The following is a 17187-nucleotide window of genomic DNA, read 5'->3' as shown; positions in this document are numbered from 1 at the left end:
AAATACTTGATCCCAAACCGGTGTCCACGGGAAATGAGCATGTGTGATTCTGTCATGCTGAGAGATTCATTTTGTAAATTTGTTCCTTACACTATATTTTAGAGTGTAAACAGGTGTTAGATTTTGAAAGAGTAAGGAAATATTGTCCCAGACATCAACATTGTGTCAGCCCAGATCCGTCTGATTTATGTGGATTCCACACGTACCAGATATGGGCCAGATCTGAGCCGACACTGTTGCTGTCTGGGCGTACAAGCATCACACAACAGCAAACCTAAGGCCAGATCCTTCATGAAATTTCAGTTGTGTACTTTTCTGATGCTTTTTTAAATTGATTTTATGTTGATTGTACATTTTATTGACCTGTGCAATTTATGCTGTTGTGTATTGGTTAGGGTTATAATATAGTAATACATAAATTAAATGAAACATATTTATAAATGAAACATAATACATCAATTAAATGAAACATATTGTGGTTTAATCTACTTGCGTTTTGAATCATTCACACACTAATATCCCAAAATTTCAGGTTTTGATGAAAACCTTGAAGTTGGGTTTTATAAGTATGCCTACACTTGGATTGTTTAAAGATTAAAATGCGACACAAAAACTACATTTATCTAATGTGGGCGAAATAGACAGCAAATATTTGTGGGTTTGCATTACCCTTGCATTGTCTGAATAAAATAATATAGACCTATTTAGGTGAATCAATACAAAAATGTGTTATCTTTGAAGGATATATGCCTGGTCTTAGATTAAGCCAGGATTATGCCTTGGATCAATTAGAATATTTAAGTAATAAACGTGCCTTAGAAAAAAACATTACTGGTGTGCATCTTGAAAAAAACAATGGCCCTGGCATATTCAAAGATATGTTAAAACAGCTCAAACATGCACTTTAGTCTAGGACTATACTTAAGCCTTGTCTTCGAAACCAAATGATGATTTATTAAATAACTTTTTTAAATAAAAGACAGAAGGAAAAACTCTAGACAAATGTCTAGACAAATGATGCCAACAAATTTGTGACATTAAGGGCAAAATGTCCCTCACTAATCCCTAAGTCTATGGCGGTATTTTGGAGGTGAGAAAGCTTTGTCTATCAAAGTCGGCAGCCGATTTGTTAATGGCTGATCATTAGCTGCTGCAGTTGACTGCATCAAAAGAGCACAGCCTTATGTTTGATGTTTCCAGATGGTGATATTTGTGAATAGGTGAGTTAATCAATGTGGCCTGGATCTGATCAAAGATAAAAAATGTGCATCTAGTGGAGGCATTTAAAACGAGACAAGAGAGGATTAAAGGAGTGCATGCATTAGCATTATCGCAAAAGTACTGCAAATGTGTTTTCTTTAGTTTAGTTTGTTGTCATTTCAGCCACACACAAGTATTCAGTGGAGCGAAAGGTCAGTTCACCAGGCCTGCAGAGCAAATTTCAGATGCGGCAAAGAGCACAGACTGTTTGCACCCTTAATGTCGTCTGTGTCAAGAAAACCTGTCTGATTCATTGTCAGATTGAATGAACAGTCTTTATATGAACTCGACAGGTTCTTTTCATATGCGGGTTAAAAGTTCAGTTTACGGGCCACTTTACCAAATGTATTTATCCATATGACACATGCTTGTTTCATGCCATTCAAAACAACCAATAAATTAAAAAATAAATAAATTGCATCTAATACGATTTAAAATAAAACAGTGTTTTGTCACAGGGTTTGCTCTTTGCTAAGTATTTTTATTAACTGACAGTCACTTTACAACTTATAATAATTATTTTCTGACCATTCCATTGCCTTTGTTTTTTGCTCTTTTACACTTGTCCCACAACTAAACTTTTAATCATATAAATTAAATTATAACAAATATTACCCAACTCTACTCTGCTAATCACAAAGTAATGCTAAAAAGTATTTCAAAAATTATTTTATGAAAATAATAATGCTTTTTACACAAAATAGACCAGTAGGCCTATTTTTTCCCCTCTACCATTTGTGTTGGAATCGTTAGTGATATTTAATACATTTAAAAAATAATAGAATTATCGTATTTTCTAAAATATTTCTAAAAGAGTATTTTCAATCAACAACAAAAAAATCTAATTTCATATGCATTTCTACAAGATGTCGGGTAAAAAGGTGATCAGTCTGCAGGAAGTGCAAGGCTGCAAACTGATCTGAGGAGGAAAACATCTTAACCGAACAATACACGTACATGTTTTTTCAAGTCATGTGTATTCGGGTGAAGATCCCATTAAACTCACACACGAACCTTTTACAGATGCAAATGTCCTCACACCTGAGTCCCGTCGCCTCTCAGCTTCACTTTGATCAGCTCTGAGGGAAGGCCGGCCGACTGGATATATAATGCCATTCCAAGGGCAGTCAAATTATTGCATTTTGAACACGAGCAGGACTAGGTCACAATGGCAGTCTTGCATGGAAACCTTGGGAATGGACACTTAAAACAATTCCAGCTGTTTCCAAACGCAGATTTGGAAAGGCGAACAAACATGCACACAACAGGTGGGTGTTTACGCAGGGATATTTCTTTAAATGTATTTGAGAGTGACTTATGTAATCAGTACGTCTAAATTAAATCATTTTCACTCGTGTTTCTCTTCAGATTACGCAGCTCAAGACAGGATGAAGTTCCTCAATGGCGCCTCCCGAGCGGACAGCGCGAGCTTGTTTACGCACCGCAGAAAACGCACCAACTTTACGCAGCAGCAGATTGACGTCCTAGAGAAAGTTTACCTGGACACCAAATATCCTGATATTTATTTAAGAGAGAAACTTGAGGCACTGACCGGTTTGCCAGAGTCAAGGATTCAGGTGAGATTTGCTATTGCCCCCCACCCCCCCAAAACAATGTTTTTTTTTTGAGTAAACTAAAACTATAAGAAATACGTTTTAGTTTATTCAACAAAATTTTTCCTCAAATGGGGTCAGAGCTGACGTTTTTGTGACGAATTTGTTTTACATTTTTAAATTCCATCTAAAGTTAAAGTAATGATACAGAAATCTAATATACTCTGTATTTAAGATTTTTTTTAATGTATATATATATATATATATATATCAAAATTTAAACAGTAAAACAACATTATTTTAATACACAACAGCTTGGCCCGCAACATTTATGAAAAACGCCCTTGTCTCGAGAACATTTTAATCATTCAGTTGTTGTAAAAATGCGACAACAAGCCTAGGTTTTCTCTACACTTGAATGAATGTACGCCAGTGTGGTTTTATTCTGTTCATTTGTTTGTCTTAACTGAATATGTCCTAAACGAATGTGTTTATTTTCTATTCAGGTGTGGTTCCAGAACCGAAGGGCAAAGTCTCGGCGCCAGGTGGGAATTCCTGTTCCCAACAAGCCCAGCGGAAATATCCTTACCCCCAACAATCTTCTTATGAACCAGTTTACAGCACATCAGATCCACACCGGCCTGGAGACCCAAAGGACTCCAAAGTTTGTCGCGATGGACAACTTCAGTCAACAGATGATCAACTCTTCAGAAGAGAAGATCTGCACCATGAAAGGTGACGTAGGCCTGTACGACCCAACCACGATTCCATGCATGTTCGGGACAACTGAGGATAACCAAATCAAAACGGATCACCTGAGCGTTGTGGTGCCACGCAATTATGCCCAGCAGTATCCAAAAGGACATGGAGAGTTCACCGCCGCAAGCCATGCTAAGTCTACAATGAAACAATTTTTGGTGGAGTACGACAACTTCCCGCCGAACAAAACCATTGGACCAGAGATGAAGGTGGTTATTCCACCTCTCCCATCACAGAATAACTTTATGATGTCCTCATCATCCCCCAAACACATTGCTTGTTCTGTCCAAAACATGCCAGTCAAGGTCCAGCCAGAAAGTTTTGGAACCTTTTCTCCTATCAGAGCCAGCGAAGCTGTTGAGTTCTCAGATTCTGACTCTGATTGGGAAAGAGAAGCCATTTTTAATGGGTTTATTTAGATTTTTAAATTTGAACATTCAGACTTTATCTGAAACTTTGAAGATCATTTAAGGTTTGAAAATCAGATATTTATTGTATATTTCAGATATTATTGTATATTATGTATGTGATTATCACAATATGGGGGTGAAATGTAAACATTCTACATTCATAATAAAAATCTTTATAAACCACCAATATACAGACTCTGAGCCTTTATGAAGATAATAGAAATCAATTTATTTACAAATGTTCTGTGTCATGCATACACTTACAGAATAAAAGCCCCACAAAACTACTGCATTTAACAAAAAACAAACAAACAAAAAAACACCAGTGGGACATTCATGTGATTATTTCTTCTTCTAAGGATAAGACAAACTGTTTCATTCCACACAGCTGTCTTTTATAGGACTTGTATAAACAGATCGGTTGCTTTGCAAAAATACCTAAATCTGGCAAGTCAAAAAATGTCCACATTACCCTATATATGATCGATTTATTGATATATTTTGAGTGAACTGTACAGTTATCTACAATGTACATATTTAAAACATACATAACAGTTTAAAACAGATAGAACAGTACCTCTTTTCTCAGGACACTCAAAGTTAAGCATTTTGAGAAAGAGACAGGAAATAAAATTATGCAAAAAGATTTCAATCAAACAAACAAACTGCACCAATAAGTAGTGTCACCCGGCATACACCTTAGTTGTAAACCAGCAATAATAATAATAATAATAAAAATAAGACAAAACTTAAATATCAAATTGAGTGCGAGTAACATTTGAATTTATGTAAAACATACATCTACAAAACAAAAACTTCACACTCCGTTGTTTTTTTGCTAGCTAGTCGAACATCATCCAAGACACTGGTGCCTTCGGGCATGGAATTTGAACACTACTTTTGCAGGTACAGTTACTGAACACACATTCTGACCTTTCATCACGTCAAACAGAACGAACACAAAAGAACAAAGAGGGGAGTTGCTATCCGTAAATGAGTTTGGATTCTCAGGAGGCGTGCATGTTTATTTCAGTCACGTTCTGTTGGTGTTGTTGGCAGAGAAAGCATGGAGGTTACCCAGCTGGCTCAGACCGCTTTGTATGTGTGCTACATGGATCTCCACATTATCCTGAAAACAACTGTAGAAGATGGGTTATTGTAGATGACAATGTTTAAAAAAGGAAAGCACATGAATGTTTTGATTTCTTTTCAGATATGAATTGCACTGTGGGACTAGAAAATGAAAAGAAAAAAAACAATAATGTAGAACGTAAATGACTGCAGGTAAAACAAAGCAAAATAAGTATTACCTGAGGTTGGAGTCATCTATTGAACTCTTTATGTCATTAAGAGAGTCTGTAAGTGATTTGAATTCAAACGAATTCAAGTCTCCCCCTTCGGCCAAACACTGCATTAAATAAGGAGAGAAACATGATGAGGATCCAGTGTGAAGTACATGTTCATGTAAAAGTGCTTGATAGATCAGGACAAACAACTTAAGTTAAGCTAGTATTAATTAAACTGGATCAGGGCAATCCTGGCTTGCAAGTTCTTTATGTAAATGCTTTTTAGTGAAGGATGAGTATATATAATAATTAATAAGAATAATAATAATTATTATAATTATTATTATTTTCTTCAGAAAATGTAAAAATGTTTTATGTTGTTGTAAATGGCATGAAACAGTTAACAGTAGGGCTGGGTATTGACACAAACTTCACAATTTGATTTGATTTTGGATTATATCAGGTACAATACATCATGGCTATTTTCCCCAAGACAAACAAATCTCTTAACTAATGCTGTAAACTATGGGAGTCAGTTGTAGCCTACTAGTATACATTAGCCTACTATAATATTGAAGGTAAAAATGAACTGATTTGTATACAAACACTTATATTACGCTCAATTATGTTTTTTAGTTGCTGTAATAATTAAGTAATAATATTAACTTTACAATTACATAATCATGTTTCTACTCATTTTTGGAAATATAAACATTTAAATGGTGGCTGTCATAAAAATAAACATGCATTAAACATGCATTGAATATTGAAAAACATTAATGATGAATAGCCTATGTAATATGGTACATTTATTAAGCAAAATGTTCCTCTAGATTTTTTATAGTTTACTAATGAGTTAATGGACACTGGATATGGTTTTACTGGATATGGAGGTAAATGTGACATTACAAGCTGTTTAACTAACGTCTTTCTGCAGTTGAAACACTGATTGAGCAATTACATGTAACATGATATGGATTTCTGTAAGTTGTACTCTATCTTTTAACACTTTCAGACGCTCATTCATGTCTGTTTATTTTGTGCTGTAACTAGTATTAAAGGGGTGATGAATTGAGAAATCAACTTTCCCATGAGCTTTTGATACATAAAAGGTCATGGTAATGTAAGATTATTCTCTAAGTTTCAGAGCTGAAAACTTCCTTTTTAGTCAAAGAAAATCTTTTATAGACACCAGACCCAGAAAACAATCGTGAGTGTCATACTTACGTCATTGCGCGACAAAACCCACTTCTACAGAGCATGTAATTCAGTAACCCCGCCCACTGACTCATGGAGCTGTTCGATCACTAGCCAGCAGCAATAACATTGTGGAAGATAGCAAGATAATGTCAGCTCAAGTAGGGAAGACCGTACATGTGTTCGCAAGCGTACATGTGTTCGCTGCAAAATCGTTTCTAAACAAGCCTCAAGTGCTGGATTTGTAGACAAAATGTTGTGCCTTCTAGATTGGATCCAACTCGAATGGTGCAACAAACTAGTAAGTTTAAGTAAAATGTCTTTTTTGTATGTAGTAATAGTAGTCCGGGGGCTGTGTTTTTTGGTAGCCCGTCGGAAGAAATTCTTTCTTGATCTGGTTGCGCACATGTGTGTGTGTGTGTGTGTGTGTGTGTGCGTGTGGTTCACGCTTATATCGACCAATCCTGCAGTCCAATCCAGAGAATCTTTGCAGTTGCCGCTTTTAAAACAATCCCTCCCTCATGTGAACTGAACTGAAAGGGGAGCTGACGCTCATTAAATATGCAAATCTTCTCCAATTCTAACTGTGGGCGTTTACTTCCAAGTCTACAGTACAGCACGCCCATCATAACCCAGCGTTCAGGAGACAGCCTCAAAACCAGTGTAGAAAATGATTATTACTTATTAGTTATGTTTTTAAATGTAAAAAACACACAAACGTCATTAGTTGACCTCAGACAACAGTATAAAAAAAGGAAAAAAGCCTGTTTAAGACACCTTTAAGGCAGAAGAGAAGATCATTTAATTTGCTTTTTGCACTGCCATTTCTCTTGAGCTGAGCTGCACCAGAGTGATCTTTTTGAGCCATGTTTTTGAATTTTGTTATAAAATGGACATAATTTAAAATCTGAAACTGTAAGATTATCACAATTTATTGGATGGGAGGTGTGCTACAATACTCTGTTCATTCATCAACTGAAAACAGGATGACTAATCGATTCTTGGAATTTAAGAATCAATATCAGTTCGAAAAATAATTAATTTTTTACCCAGCCCTAGTAAACAGTATAGTCTTGTACCCTGATCTGCAGTAGGAGTGCCGTGAGACGAGAGACAAGCTGAGTGAGGCCGGGGCTCTGGACGCGCTGTTCTCCATCAGGCAATGCATTACTCATACGCACAATGTCCTGTGACTCTTCTTCACAGCGCCGTCGCAGCTCACTGGGCTGATCTGCAGGCTGCATGCCCTGATCTGGGGCCAGCTGAACAGAAAAGATTATAGAAGAGGGAATGGGATTTGAATGCACGTTTTCTGTCCAAAATATTACCAAGAAAAACAGAACTGAATGTCTGGAGAGTAAGTGTGACTAACCTCATAGCAAAACTGCTGTACTTCATGGAGGACTTTGTTGAGGTCTTTATTAAGCTGTTCCAGGTCCAACACTGTCGTGGCATATCTCTTCTGTAAGTCCAACCCTATCGGCATGGAATATGACTTCTACAGTGGAAGAATAGAAAAAGTGCACAAAATAAACTCCATGTCAGCCCTTTAATTTACTGTCAAGCACTTAAAGATCTTACCAGTTTCTCAGCTTCTGTGTTCATCTCCTTCAAATGCTTTATGTGTTCCTTTTTAATCATGAGGATTTTGGACAGGCGTGTCTAGCAGGGGAAAAAAACAAAATGATGAAATTCTGTGTAAAATGAATGCAAAGTAAATAGGTAACATTTGTGACTGCAATCCTCACCACTTGCACAAGGAACTTGACAGGAAATCCACCCAGTGTCTCTCCATCAGTTCCTGTCAGTTTACTTCTCCAGGGGGACTGACTGAACAGAGGGTCATTATCCTGTGAAGAGAGCAAAGAGATTTTGTTGGAATATTTTGTTGGTTATTGGTGTTAATGTTTCTTAACTGGTTTTGCTTAAAGGGATAGTTCACCTAAAAATGAAAATTCCTTCATGGTTTACTCCCTCAAGTTGTTCCGTACAGCTGAAAACAAAAGATAGTTTGAAGAATAAGGGGAACTAAAAAGTTGATGGACCCAACTGATTTCCATAGTAGGGGAAAAATATGGAAGTCAATGGGGTCCATGAACGGTTTGGTTACCAATATTCTTTAAAATATCTTCTTTTGTCTTCAGCAGAACTAAGAAATTCAAAAAAGTTCGGAACAATTTGAGGGTGAGTAAATGACGACAGAATTTGAATTTATTGGTGAACTATCTCTTTAAAGCTACACTGTGTAACTTTTTTAGTTTATTCTTAGCTAAAAACACTTAGTTCTTTCAAAAATATATGTGCGCATTAATGTATATTTACTTCTTTCAAGTAATGAAGTATTCTCATAAGTTTATAATATGCCACTGAAAATACATATGGGTGAGGGGTTCAAATGCTGGTCGCCATGTTGCTCCTCCATCTTGAGTCAAAGAGGGACATACCCATAAATTTAAGCTTCACCTTTTACGTTTTAACACTCAATGGCACCGTGTCGAATGTGAAGAGGGGGATTGCCATGTTAATCTTGGACTAAATCGGCCACCGTAGGAGTTAAAACGAAATCGGAATTGAGAGGAACAGAAACTAATATTCACTGGATGGTCATATACCTTTTCACCGCTAGATGGGGGAAAATATCACACAGTGTAGCTTTAAGGACCCAGATCTTACATTAAATATCTAGGGAGTAAAATGGTTTGTCATAAAAGCAAACAAAAACATCCTTAAAAACACTGAAAATCTGAAATGTATGAATGACCCAACAGTGTGCAAAATTATTAATATTAAATGGAATTGACTTTAAAGATTGATTATTTGGATTCTAAATGACAATTGAAATGTTTGCATGCATTTGGCACCAAATTATTCACCACATGAAAAACATCTTGTTGAATATAATTATTTGCATTTAGCATTGTTGTATCCTTGCTGCCATGCAACCCTAGAAGAACATAAATGTTGGGTCATGACACAAGTTAACGACCACTGATTCAAGGAACACGTCTTTGAAAGTCTCAATTTACCATTAAAATAGACTGGGTTGAGCCTGGATAGGATCCACGGGGTGGGGTCAGAAAGTTCTGGAAACGAGGTGGCCGCTGTTTCTGAGCAAAAGCAGATATTGGCATCGTCTCATGAGGTTCATTACTCTGGGGAGAAAGCATTGGAGAGTGTTAGCCATTAAAATCAAATTACATGTTTTTTTTTTGTTTTTTTTTATAGAGATTGGATGAGACAAAAATATAATAGCCATTTGTGACGAAACAAGTTATTTTCTTACAAGCACTTCGTAGTCAGGAACAGTGTGTGTGCCGAGCCCATTTCTGTCAAAGGTCACGCGATATGTTGCTGCACTGGTATCCACTGCATCAATCTGTCCAGTAAACAGGCCATCATGGACACCCCTAAGACGAGCTAGTGTTTAAAGAAAGAAGCATTAAAAAAAGTTTGATCTATATTCAGACCGTTTCATTTTGTACAAAGGCATATCTATGATTTTCTTTTGCTCTAGAAGACATTTATTTGACCATTTGACCAATAAGCAAAGAAATTATGGTTCTAGAGTACAAACCTGATCAAGACCTGATTCTTTCTAAACTCACAATCTGAAATCTATTTCGAAATGTTCTTTTCTCATCTGCTGATGGTGTCAGATAATGGCCGGTGTCAAACATGTATAATCAGATCCTCACCTGTAACTTTAGTGCCGATGACCAAGGGCAAAGGAATCTCATCTGGCAAGTCTTTGCATAAAGACATATCTGTGATTTTTCTTTGCTGCAGGAGACGCATCTTCTGCCTCTTCTGTTTTAGAGCCATTCGCTCTTCAGCGAAGAATGCTGAGGAACATCTGGAAAACATAATATATTATTAATAGGGCCGGGACTCGATTAAAAAAAGTAATCTAATTAATTAGAGGCTTTGTAATTAATTAATCGAAATTAATCGCATTTTATTTGCATATAAATGTTTGACCTGCGAACAATGAGATGTAATTTTTCACATGGATTTTTAGTATACCATTGAATAATGACTGAATACATAAGCTTAATCAACAAAATATAGTTTATTTATTTGAGTCCAGCAGTGCAATGTTTGCCATTAAGTGTAGCAAAAGCATATTTGTGATATTTGAGGCTCGATGTGCTGCGGTGATACACAAATTCCTTGTTGCATAGCTTGCACACAAGCATGCTCTTGTCGACGCTTCCATCCTTTTGTTTTTTAAAACAAAATTTCCCATCCACGGGGCCAAGCAAAGCGGTCTCATCAGCTTCTTCATTCATGTTCACTATGGTTTGTTGTTGTCGTGACTCGTAAGGTGAGCGCTAGTTGGTGTTCCAGTATAATCGGTCCGCCGAAACTCATTTATTGAAAAACGTTTCGCGGTGCAAAAATAAGTGTGGTTATAATTATGTTAGTTATTTTTTTGCCTTATTAATTAACGCGTTAAAGTCCCGTAGTTAATTAATCTTAATTAACGCGTTAAAGTCCCGGCCCTAATTATTAACACAAGCATTTGAAGCATTGTAAGCATTTGCAAGATATTTGCATTCTAATGCAGCTTTTATGTGCAAATCTAGATGTATACCTATAATTGTAACTCAAGAGTAATGTATGTTATGGGCATTTATTGTGATTAATGTTTAAGGTAAAAAATTCAGTTAGTTAACCTTCGAGGTTTGCCCATAAGTCTTCTGATTGTTCCCCATTCAACTCTGGTCAACTTTCTGGTCTTTAGGTTGGGAAAAGACTCCTTCAAACACAGGCAGAAGTCATTGTCTCCTTCAAATAAAGGCCTAAAAAACATGAAGAAAAAAAAGATATTTGGAAAGATAATATTTAAAACATTAGTGATCAATCAATATGTCAGTATAATGCTGATACAGACACAATACAATTTAAAGGGTAAGTTCACCCAAAAATGAAAATTATGCCATTAATTACTTACCCTAATGTCATTCCACACCCGTAAGACCTCCGTTCATCTTCGGAACACAAATGAAGATATCTTTGTTGAAATCCGATGGCTCAGAAAGGCTTTCATTGACACCAACGTCATTTCCTCTCTCAAGACCCATAAAAGGCACTAAAGACATTGTTAAAACGTTGTTAAAATGAAGCAACAAAAACAGATTTGTGCGCAAAAAAATTACTTCTATAGTGATAGACCAATTTCAAAACAAAGATTTAAATGGTTATGAATCAGCGTATCGATTCAGGATTCGAATTGCCAATGTCACGTGATTTCAGCAGTTTGACAGGCAATCCAAATCATGAAACTTTGTTTTGAAATCGGCCCATCACTATACAAGTCATTACTTAGTTTTTTTGCTCACAAAAACTATTCTCGTTGCTTCATAAAATTATTGTAGAACCACTGTAGTGAGATGGACTTTTTAATGATGTCTTTAGTGGCTTTTCCGGGTCTTGAGAGAGGAAATGACATTGGTGTCAATGAAAGCCTTTCTGAGCAATCGGATATCAACAAAAATATCTTCATTTGTGTTCCGAAGATGAACTGAGGTCTTACGGGTGTCGAACGACATTAGGGTAAATAATTATTGACAGAATTTTCATTTTTAGGTGAACTAACCCTTTAATGTTAGCAAATAGCATGTATGTAATGTTGTTTACTTTACAAAATATTTATCTAGAATTTGCTTAAAATGAATACAAACATTTATTTCATTATAAATTGACATGCACTGTTAATGAACCAAGCAGACTATTAAAGCAAATTGATTTGGTCTATTAATATTAATATCTATTTATGTCTTATTCATGGAAGAGACACTACTCCAACTTTCCAATACTTCCTTAAGTTATTACAAATTTGAGAATATGAATATTAACAGCACCAGAACAGCACACAGTGAATGAAAATATAAAGTTTGCAAAACATACCTATCAATATTTGAATAGAACCATTCATAGATGCACCATTTGTGCGCTTTGGGCAGTTTGAGCAAGTTTCTTAGTCTGAGTCCAATTTTCTGTGAAGCCCTTTTGTCTGGAGTTGTGACATTTGCAAGTTTCTGCAAAGGCAAACATTCAAAATGAAAATGCAATTTCACTGGTCTTCATGTCAAAAGATCCATCTTATTAAAAACACATTCTGGACATCTCTCTCACCTGAGGCACAGTGGTGACCCTTTGGCTCCTCCTGGGAGATCTGGAAGCAAGAGGCCGCTCCTCATCCTCACATGACAGTCGACTCCTCTTGGAGCTCCTTGTCGGCTGAAGGACAAAGCATACAAGAGACACAATTTCAAACACAATATTGCACTAAACAAACAGTTGTCAAAATAACCATTAAACCCAGAGTTCAGCTATAAAACACTGCATCTTCACTGTATTAATTAAATACACATTAATTCTTATTAAACCTAATAAAGTTATTCAGACAAGAGCAGTGAGTAATTTTATCTTTGTCTTCTGTTTAACATTAATGCCACAGACAGCAGCAGGTATTTTTATTAGGCTTTAAGAACAAATGCATTGATCTTATATAATGAGACAGACCCGATCTATTCACTTAAGACATAACAAATATAAATACCAAGACAGATATTTTGAATTTTTGATAAAATTAATCACTGCATCGTGATGCGGCGTGGATGATTTTTCATCAATGCAGTAATAGATCATAATTGACTATAGCCTGCTGATGTTTCTCTGACACCACTCATCACATGAACACTTCATGCGCTAGTGTAAAATTGTGGAGGGCGGCAAAACACAAAAGCGAGTAATAAAAAATGCAGAGTGTGTGCGCGAGAGTGTGTGTGTGTGCGCTAGAGATGGACGATATGGACATAAAAATATATCACAATATTTTCTGATATTTATTGTGATAATATCAATATAAATATATAAATTGATGATATAAATGATATAAATTTAGTACCAATTTAGTAAATTTAGTATTTAGTACAAATCCAAACACCAATCTTTTGAGATATTGATATATTAAAATTGCAGATATAGTTCTCTTCTGTAAAAGTGAAGGTCATGTTTAAATAGTGCAACTGTGCTGAAAAACACTGCGCAAAACTAATAATAATAATTTAAGTCAATGACAAGTTTGAAATGTAAACAGAGATTGTGTATTTATTCATATTCTCATGTTGCAAACACTGGCAAAAGTAATAATCATAACCATGTCATCAGATTACAAAAAAAAAGCCAAATAATGATTTAATGATAGAACTGCTGGGTTTATGAATATAAACCACTCTGTCCGCTTGAATTGATTTGCTGAAATCAAAACGGACAGTAAAAATGAGCACCAGCCAATAAGATTGCCATTTGCACATTAGTTTCTGCTTGTTCATAAAGGCTGAATAATTCCAAATGAATGCCATTATTTTACAGGAAATACAACAAAGAATATTGTTTACATGTAGCATATCAATTCTGCATTGTATGCAAGTCTGTCTTTGAGTGTGAGAAACATGGAGCACTCTCAGTCAGGCGAGCTCACACTAGTGTGTACTGTGTGTCAAATACACTGCGTATTCTTTGAGATTAACTGAAATAGTGTAAATCTCTCAAACACTCAGTCCAAGTGCTCAGCGAGGGAAAATATATCTGTGTACAGGTTCCAGATTGTAGAGGTAGCTCCTCGTTTAGTGATAAACTCCTCCGCAGCTTCCGCCATAGTTGTTTTTGCTCTGCACACAACTAGGCTTTATCGTTATTATTGCGGAAAGACTTCTCGTTGGGATTATTTTTACTGGTATATCGTAAACAATGTTATCACCCATCCCTAGTGTGTGTGTGTGAGCATTATTGCAACTTGTTTACACCACTTGACAGTTTTATGCACTTTTAGTATATACACTTTCTTTTTAAAATAAAACATGTCCCGCATTAGACTGCATTTTACAACAGTCACAATAAATTACAACTTACCGTTTCCACAGAAATGTAACTGCTCCGTCCCCTGGTAGTCTGAGTTTTTGGTACATTGTTCTTCTCATTTAGAGAATTAGACAAACTTCCTTCTGTAGAAGAACAAGACAACAGTTGCAAAAAAAAAAAATGACTGTGAAAGGGATGTGAAGAGGCAATATGTGACAATGCAGATTGCAATGAATTTGTGTCAAAGGAAAAAACTGACATACCTCTTAAACTTACAAGAGCTTTAGCTGAAGAGCCTGAAGATAAAAGATCACAACATTATATTTCTACACATACAATTTTAAAAAGCAACATATGATTAAGAGTATGAAATAAGTCTTACAAATAACCATGCAACACCCCAGCCAGGATAAAGTCCTAGATCATATTTTATTAAAGGGTTACCTCAGCGATTTAGCATATGGCTTTGTATCAATAGAAACCCGGGAGTATATTCAAATGATTGTGCTTCTATTCTATTATTAGATCTATTACAAATTATTCAGTGACTTAGTATTTCAGTGACTAATGGCATTGATTTAATAAATAATAAGAAAATATAGGATGCATACAATGACATGGAGGTGCTGGCGCCGCGTGAACAACAGCTTAAATGAACAACTACTAGAAAAAAAAGCTTTAGTTGGGGCAACCCTATAGCCATTTATTTCAGATAGACCTATATTTGATCCAGCATATCACAAAAGGCATTTCGGGTTAAGCGTGGGCGCTGAGCGGAATGAGCTTCAGAAATGAACGGAATATTCAGAAAATCGCTCTCCATTCTTGAGGAAATAGCGTAATACTGCTCATTCTTTCTAGGCACACAGCAAGTGTCACAATATGACTTAATGTAAGTTTTAAAAACATAATTCAACATATAAATAATACCTGTTAATAACTTTTTTTATTTGTTTAATTCGTTAAAAAATAATAGTGTACATTGGTTAAAATCTATTCCCTATTTTCGTTTTCGAAACTTGTGTTGGTTGGTCCGATCGATTGTGCAATGAATCCATTTTCAAACGTAAATTAAAAGCCATAATTCCTTTGAAAGTTAAGCTTCCAAAGGCATGAATTGAAAACGCGCCAAACTGAAGACGCATTGTGAATGTAACGTTATCCCGAAGGCCACGCTCACCTCAGCTCTTGTGATAGATGTAATCTGACTCCTGCTGCGTTTGTGCAGTGACTCTTGTTCGGCTCACTCACATTATATTGAACAGATAAGTTCAGGTTTTAGTTGTAGCGTCTGTTCTCTAACTGAACTAACTGATTTTATGAAAATAAACACAACAGTAGGGGTGTTGCCACGGTGGACAAGTGATCCAGTAATCCAGTAGCGGTGGCTTGGGGAGTGGCCTAGTAGGGCAGCGAAGCAAGGGCATTCTAGGAGTTTTGTCTTTCATCCACATGAGCCAAAAATATATTTTCTGGCTTTTCTCAGTCTAGAAGGCACCAAATTTAAAAATAATTTCACATTTCTACTACATAAATGACCCAGTTTAAATACACATTCATCTTCCCAGCGCTGAATACCCTTTTAAATTTTTATTTAGCTTACACCTCAACGCTAATAAAGTTGAAAACATTAATAAAAGTGCAATCATGCATCACTATTTGTGCAATCACATATCTTCTCTACAGCGATTGCATACTGAAACATAAAAGACACAGCTTGTGGTTTATGCTTGATAAAAAATATTTTTAGATCACCAACCATGGTTATCAAAATGTTTAACCATAAGCTGCTTATAGTACTGACACAATGTGTAATTTATCACTGCCCTAGCTCAAAATCCAATCACTTTATATTGCAAATGTTAAGCTTAATAATGTTACATTAATAGCAATAACAACACTAACAGTTGAGGAATCACATCATTATTCACCCCAATGCAATAAAAACAAAGCATTTATATGGTACTGAAACAAAAAAGGCACCAAAACTATTTTGATGAAAGAGATAAAACCCAAACACAAGTACTGCATCATACAGAGAGCGTGTTTTAACGTAGGAAGAGTGCTGTGAACATATGTAACGTGTTTGTTTATCACATGGAGAGTGTTTTACTACACAAACAGATTGACACTGACAAGAACAACAAAACCCAGCAGCTGTCATCGAGTTACGACCCTATAAATATCTGTAAAGTTAAACCCTGTCCGTATTGTAACCACCACGCTACTACTTCCAGCCATAGGGTTAGCTTTGATTAAAAATAAATGATTATAACGGGATTTAAAGGGGAAAATCTCTTCAGGTATGCTATTTATTTATAGTAGTAGCCTCTGAAAGCTAACTGTTAGCTCGTTAGCCTCAGCGCTAATAACTTTGCGTCTATTTTAACAGCACTCATAACATTGAAAAACACTTGAAATGTATGGCGAGTAATATAAGTTATAACGCGATTTTAAACTGGACACATGCTCGGCAGGAGAGTTTTGAGGGTTTAGTGAGGAGTTCGTTTTTTACTCACTCTCGTCTAACAGCTGCTCGAGCTCCGCCATCTTGAATTAGCCGCGCCGGTTTTTCAAAGGCCGAGTGCCGCGATGTATTGTGGGACAGAGAGGGCAGTTCAAACAAACACTACACAATTTACGCTAACAAAACTATCAAAACATTTTACATTTCAGGTGCATTTTTAGAAAAATTAGAATCTTAAGATACATTATGACTTTTAGAGCAATTTCTTATTTGCATATAATTCTTAGGCAACATGTTTGAAAAGGTTTATCTTCTGAATCTGATCCCCACAGGACTAGGCATAGGAACATTTCCCATAGTTCAGAGGACATAAATAATGTAAGTTA

At 36.0% G+C, this 17187-nt stretch overlaps 2 protein-coding genes across 2 annotated transcripts; one reads left to right on the top strand and one right to left on the bottom strand.

Moving 5' to 3' along the window:
* Positions 1-2062: 2062 nt before the first annotated feature.
* mixl1 (Mix paired-like homeobox) lies at positions 2063-3991 on the top strand. Its single transcript, XM_067418702.1, has 3 exons — positions 2063-2528; positions 2629-2837; positions 3320-3991. Exons 1-3 carry the CDS (start codon positions 2429-2431, stop codon positions 3989-3991), a joined length of 981 nt encoding a protein of 326 aa, XP_067274803.1. The 5' UTR covers positions 2063-2428.
* Positions 3992-4186: 195 nt separating this feature from the next.
* lin9 (lin-9 DREAM MuvB core complex component) lies at positions 4187-16962 on the bottom strand. Its single transcript, XM_067418701.1, has 15 exons — positions 16854-16962; positions 14598-14630; positions 14386-14477; positions 12604-12708; positions 12376-12506; positions 11142-11267; positions 10161-10318; positions 9749-9882; positions 9492-9617; positions 8214-8315; positions 8047-8127; positions 7838-7963; positions 7545-7727; positions 5293-5390; positions 4187-5121 (listed from the first exon to the last, which is right to left on the bottom strand). Exons 1-15 carry the CDS (start codon positions 16882-16884, stop codon positions 5016-5018), a joined length of 1632 nt encoding a protein of 543 aa, XP_067274802.1. The 5' UTR covers positions 16885-16962; the 3' UTR covers positions 4187-5015.
* Positions 16963-17187: the final 225 nt, after the last annotated feature.

This window comes from Pseudorasbora parva, chromosome 15 (genome assembly GCF_024679245.1).
Source record: "Pseudorasbora parva isolate DD20220531a chromosome 15, ASM2467924v1, whole genome shotgun sequence".
Lineage (NCBI taxonomy): Eukaryota > Metazoa > Chordata > Actinopteri > Cypriniformes > Gobionidae > Pseudorasbora > Pseudorasbora parva.
This window is presented reverse-complemented; position numbering and strand designations above follow the sequence as displayed.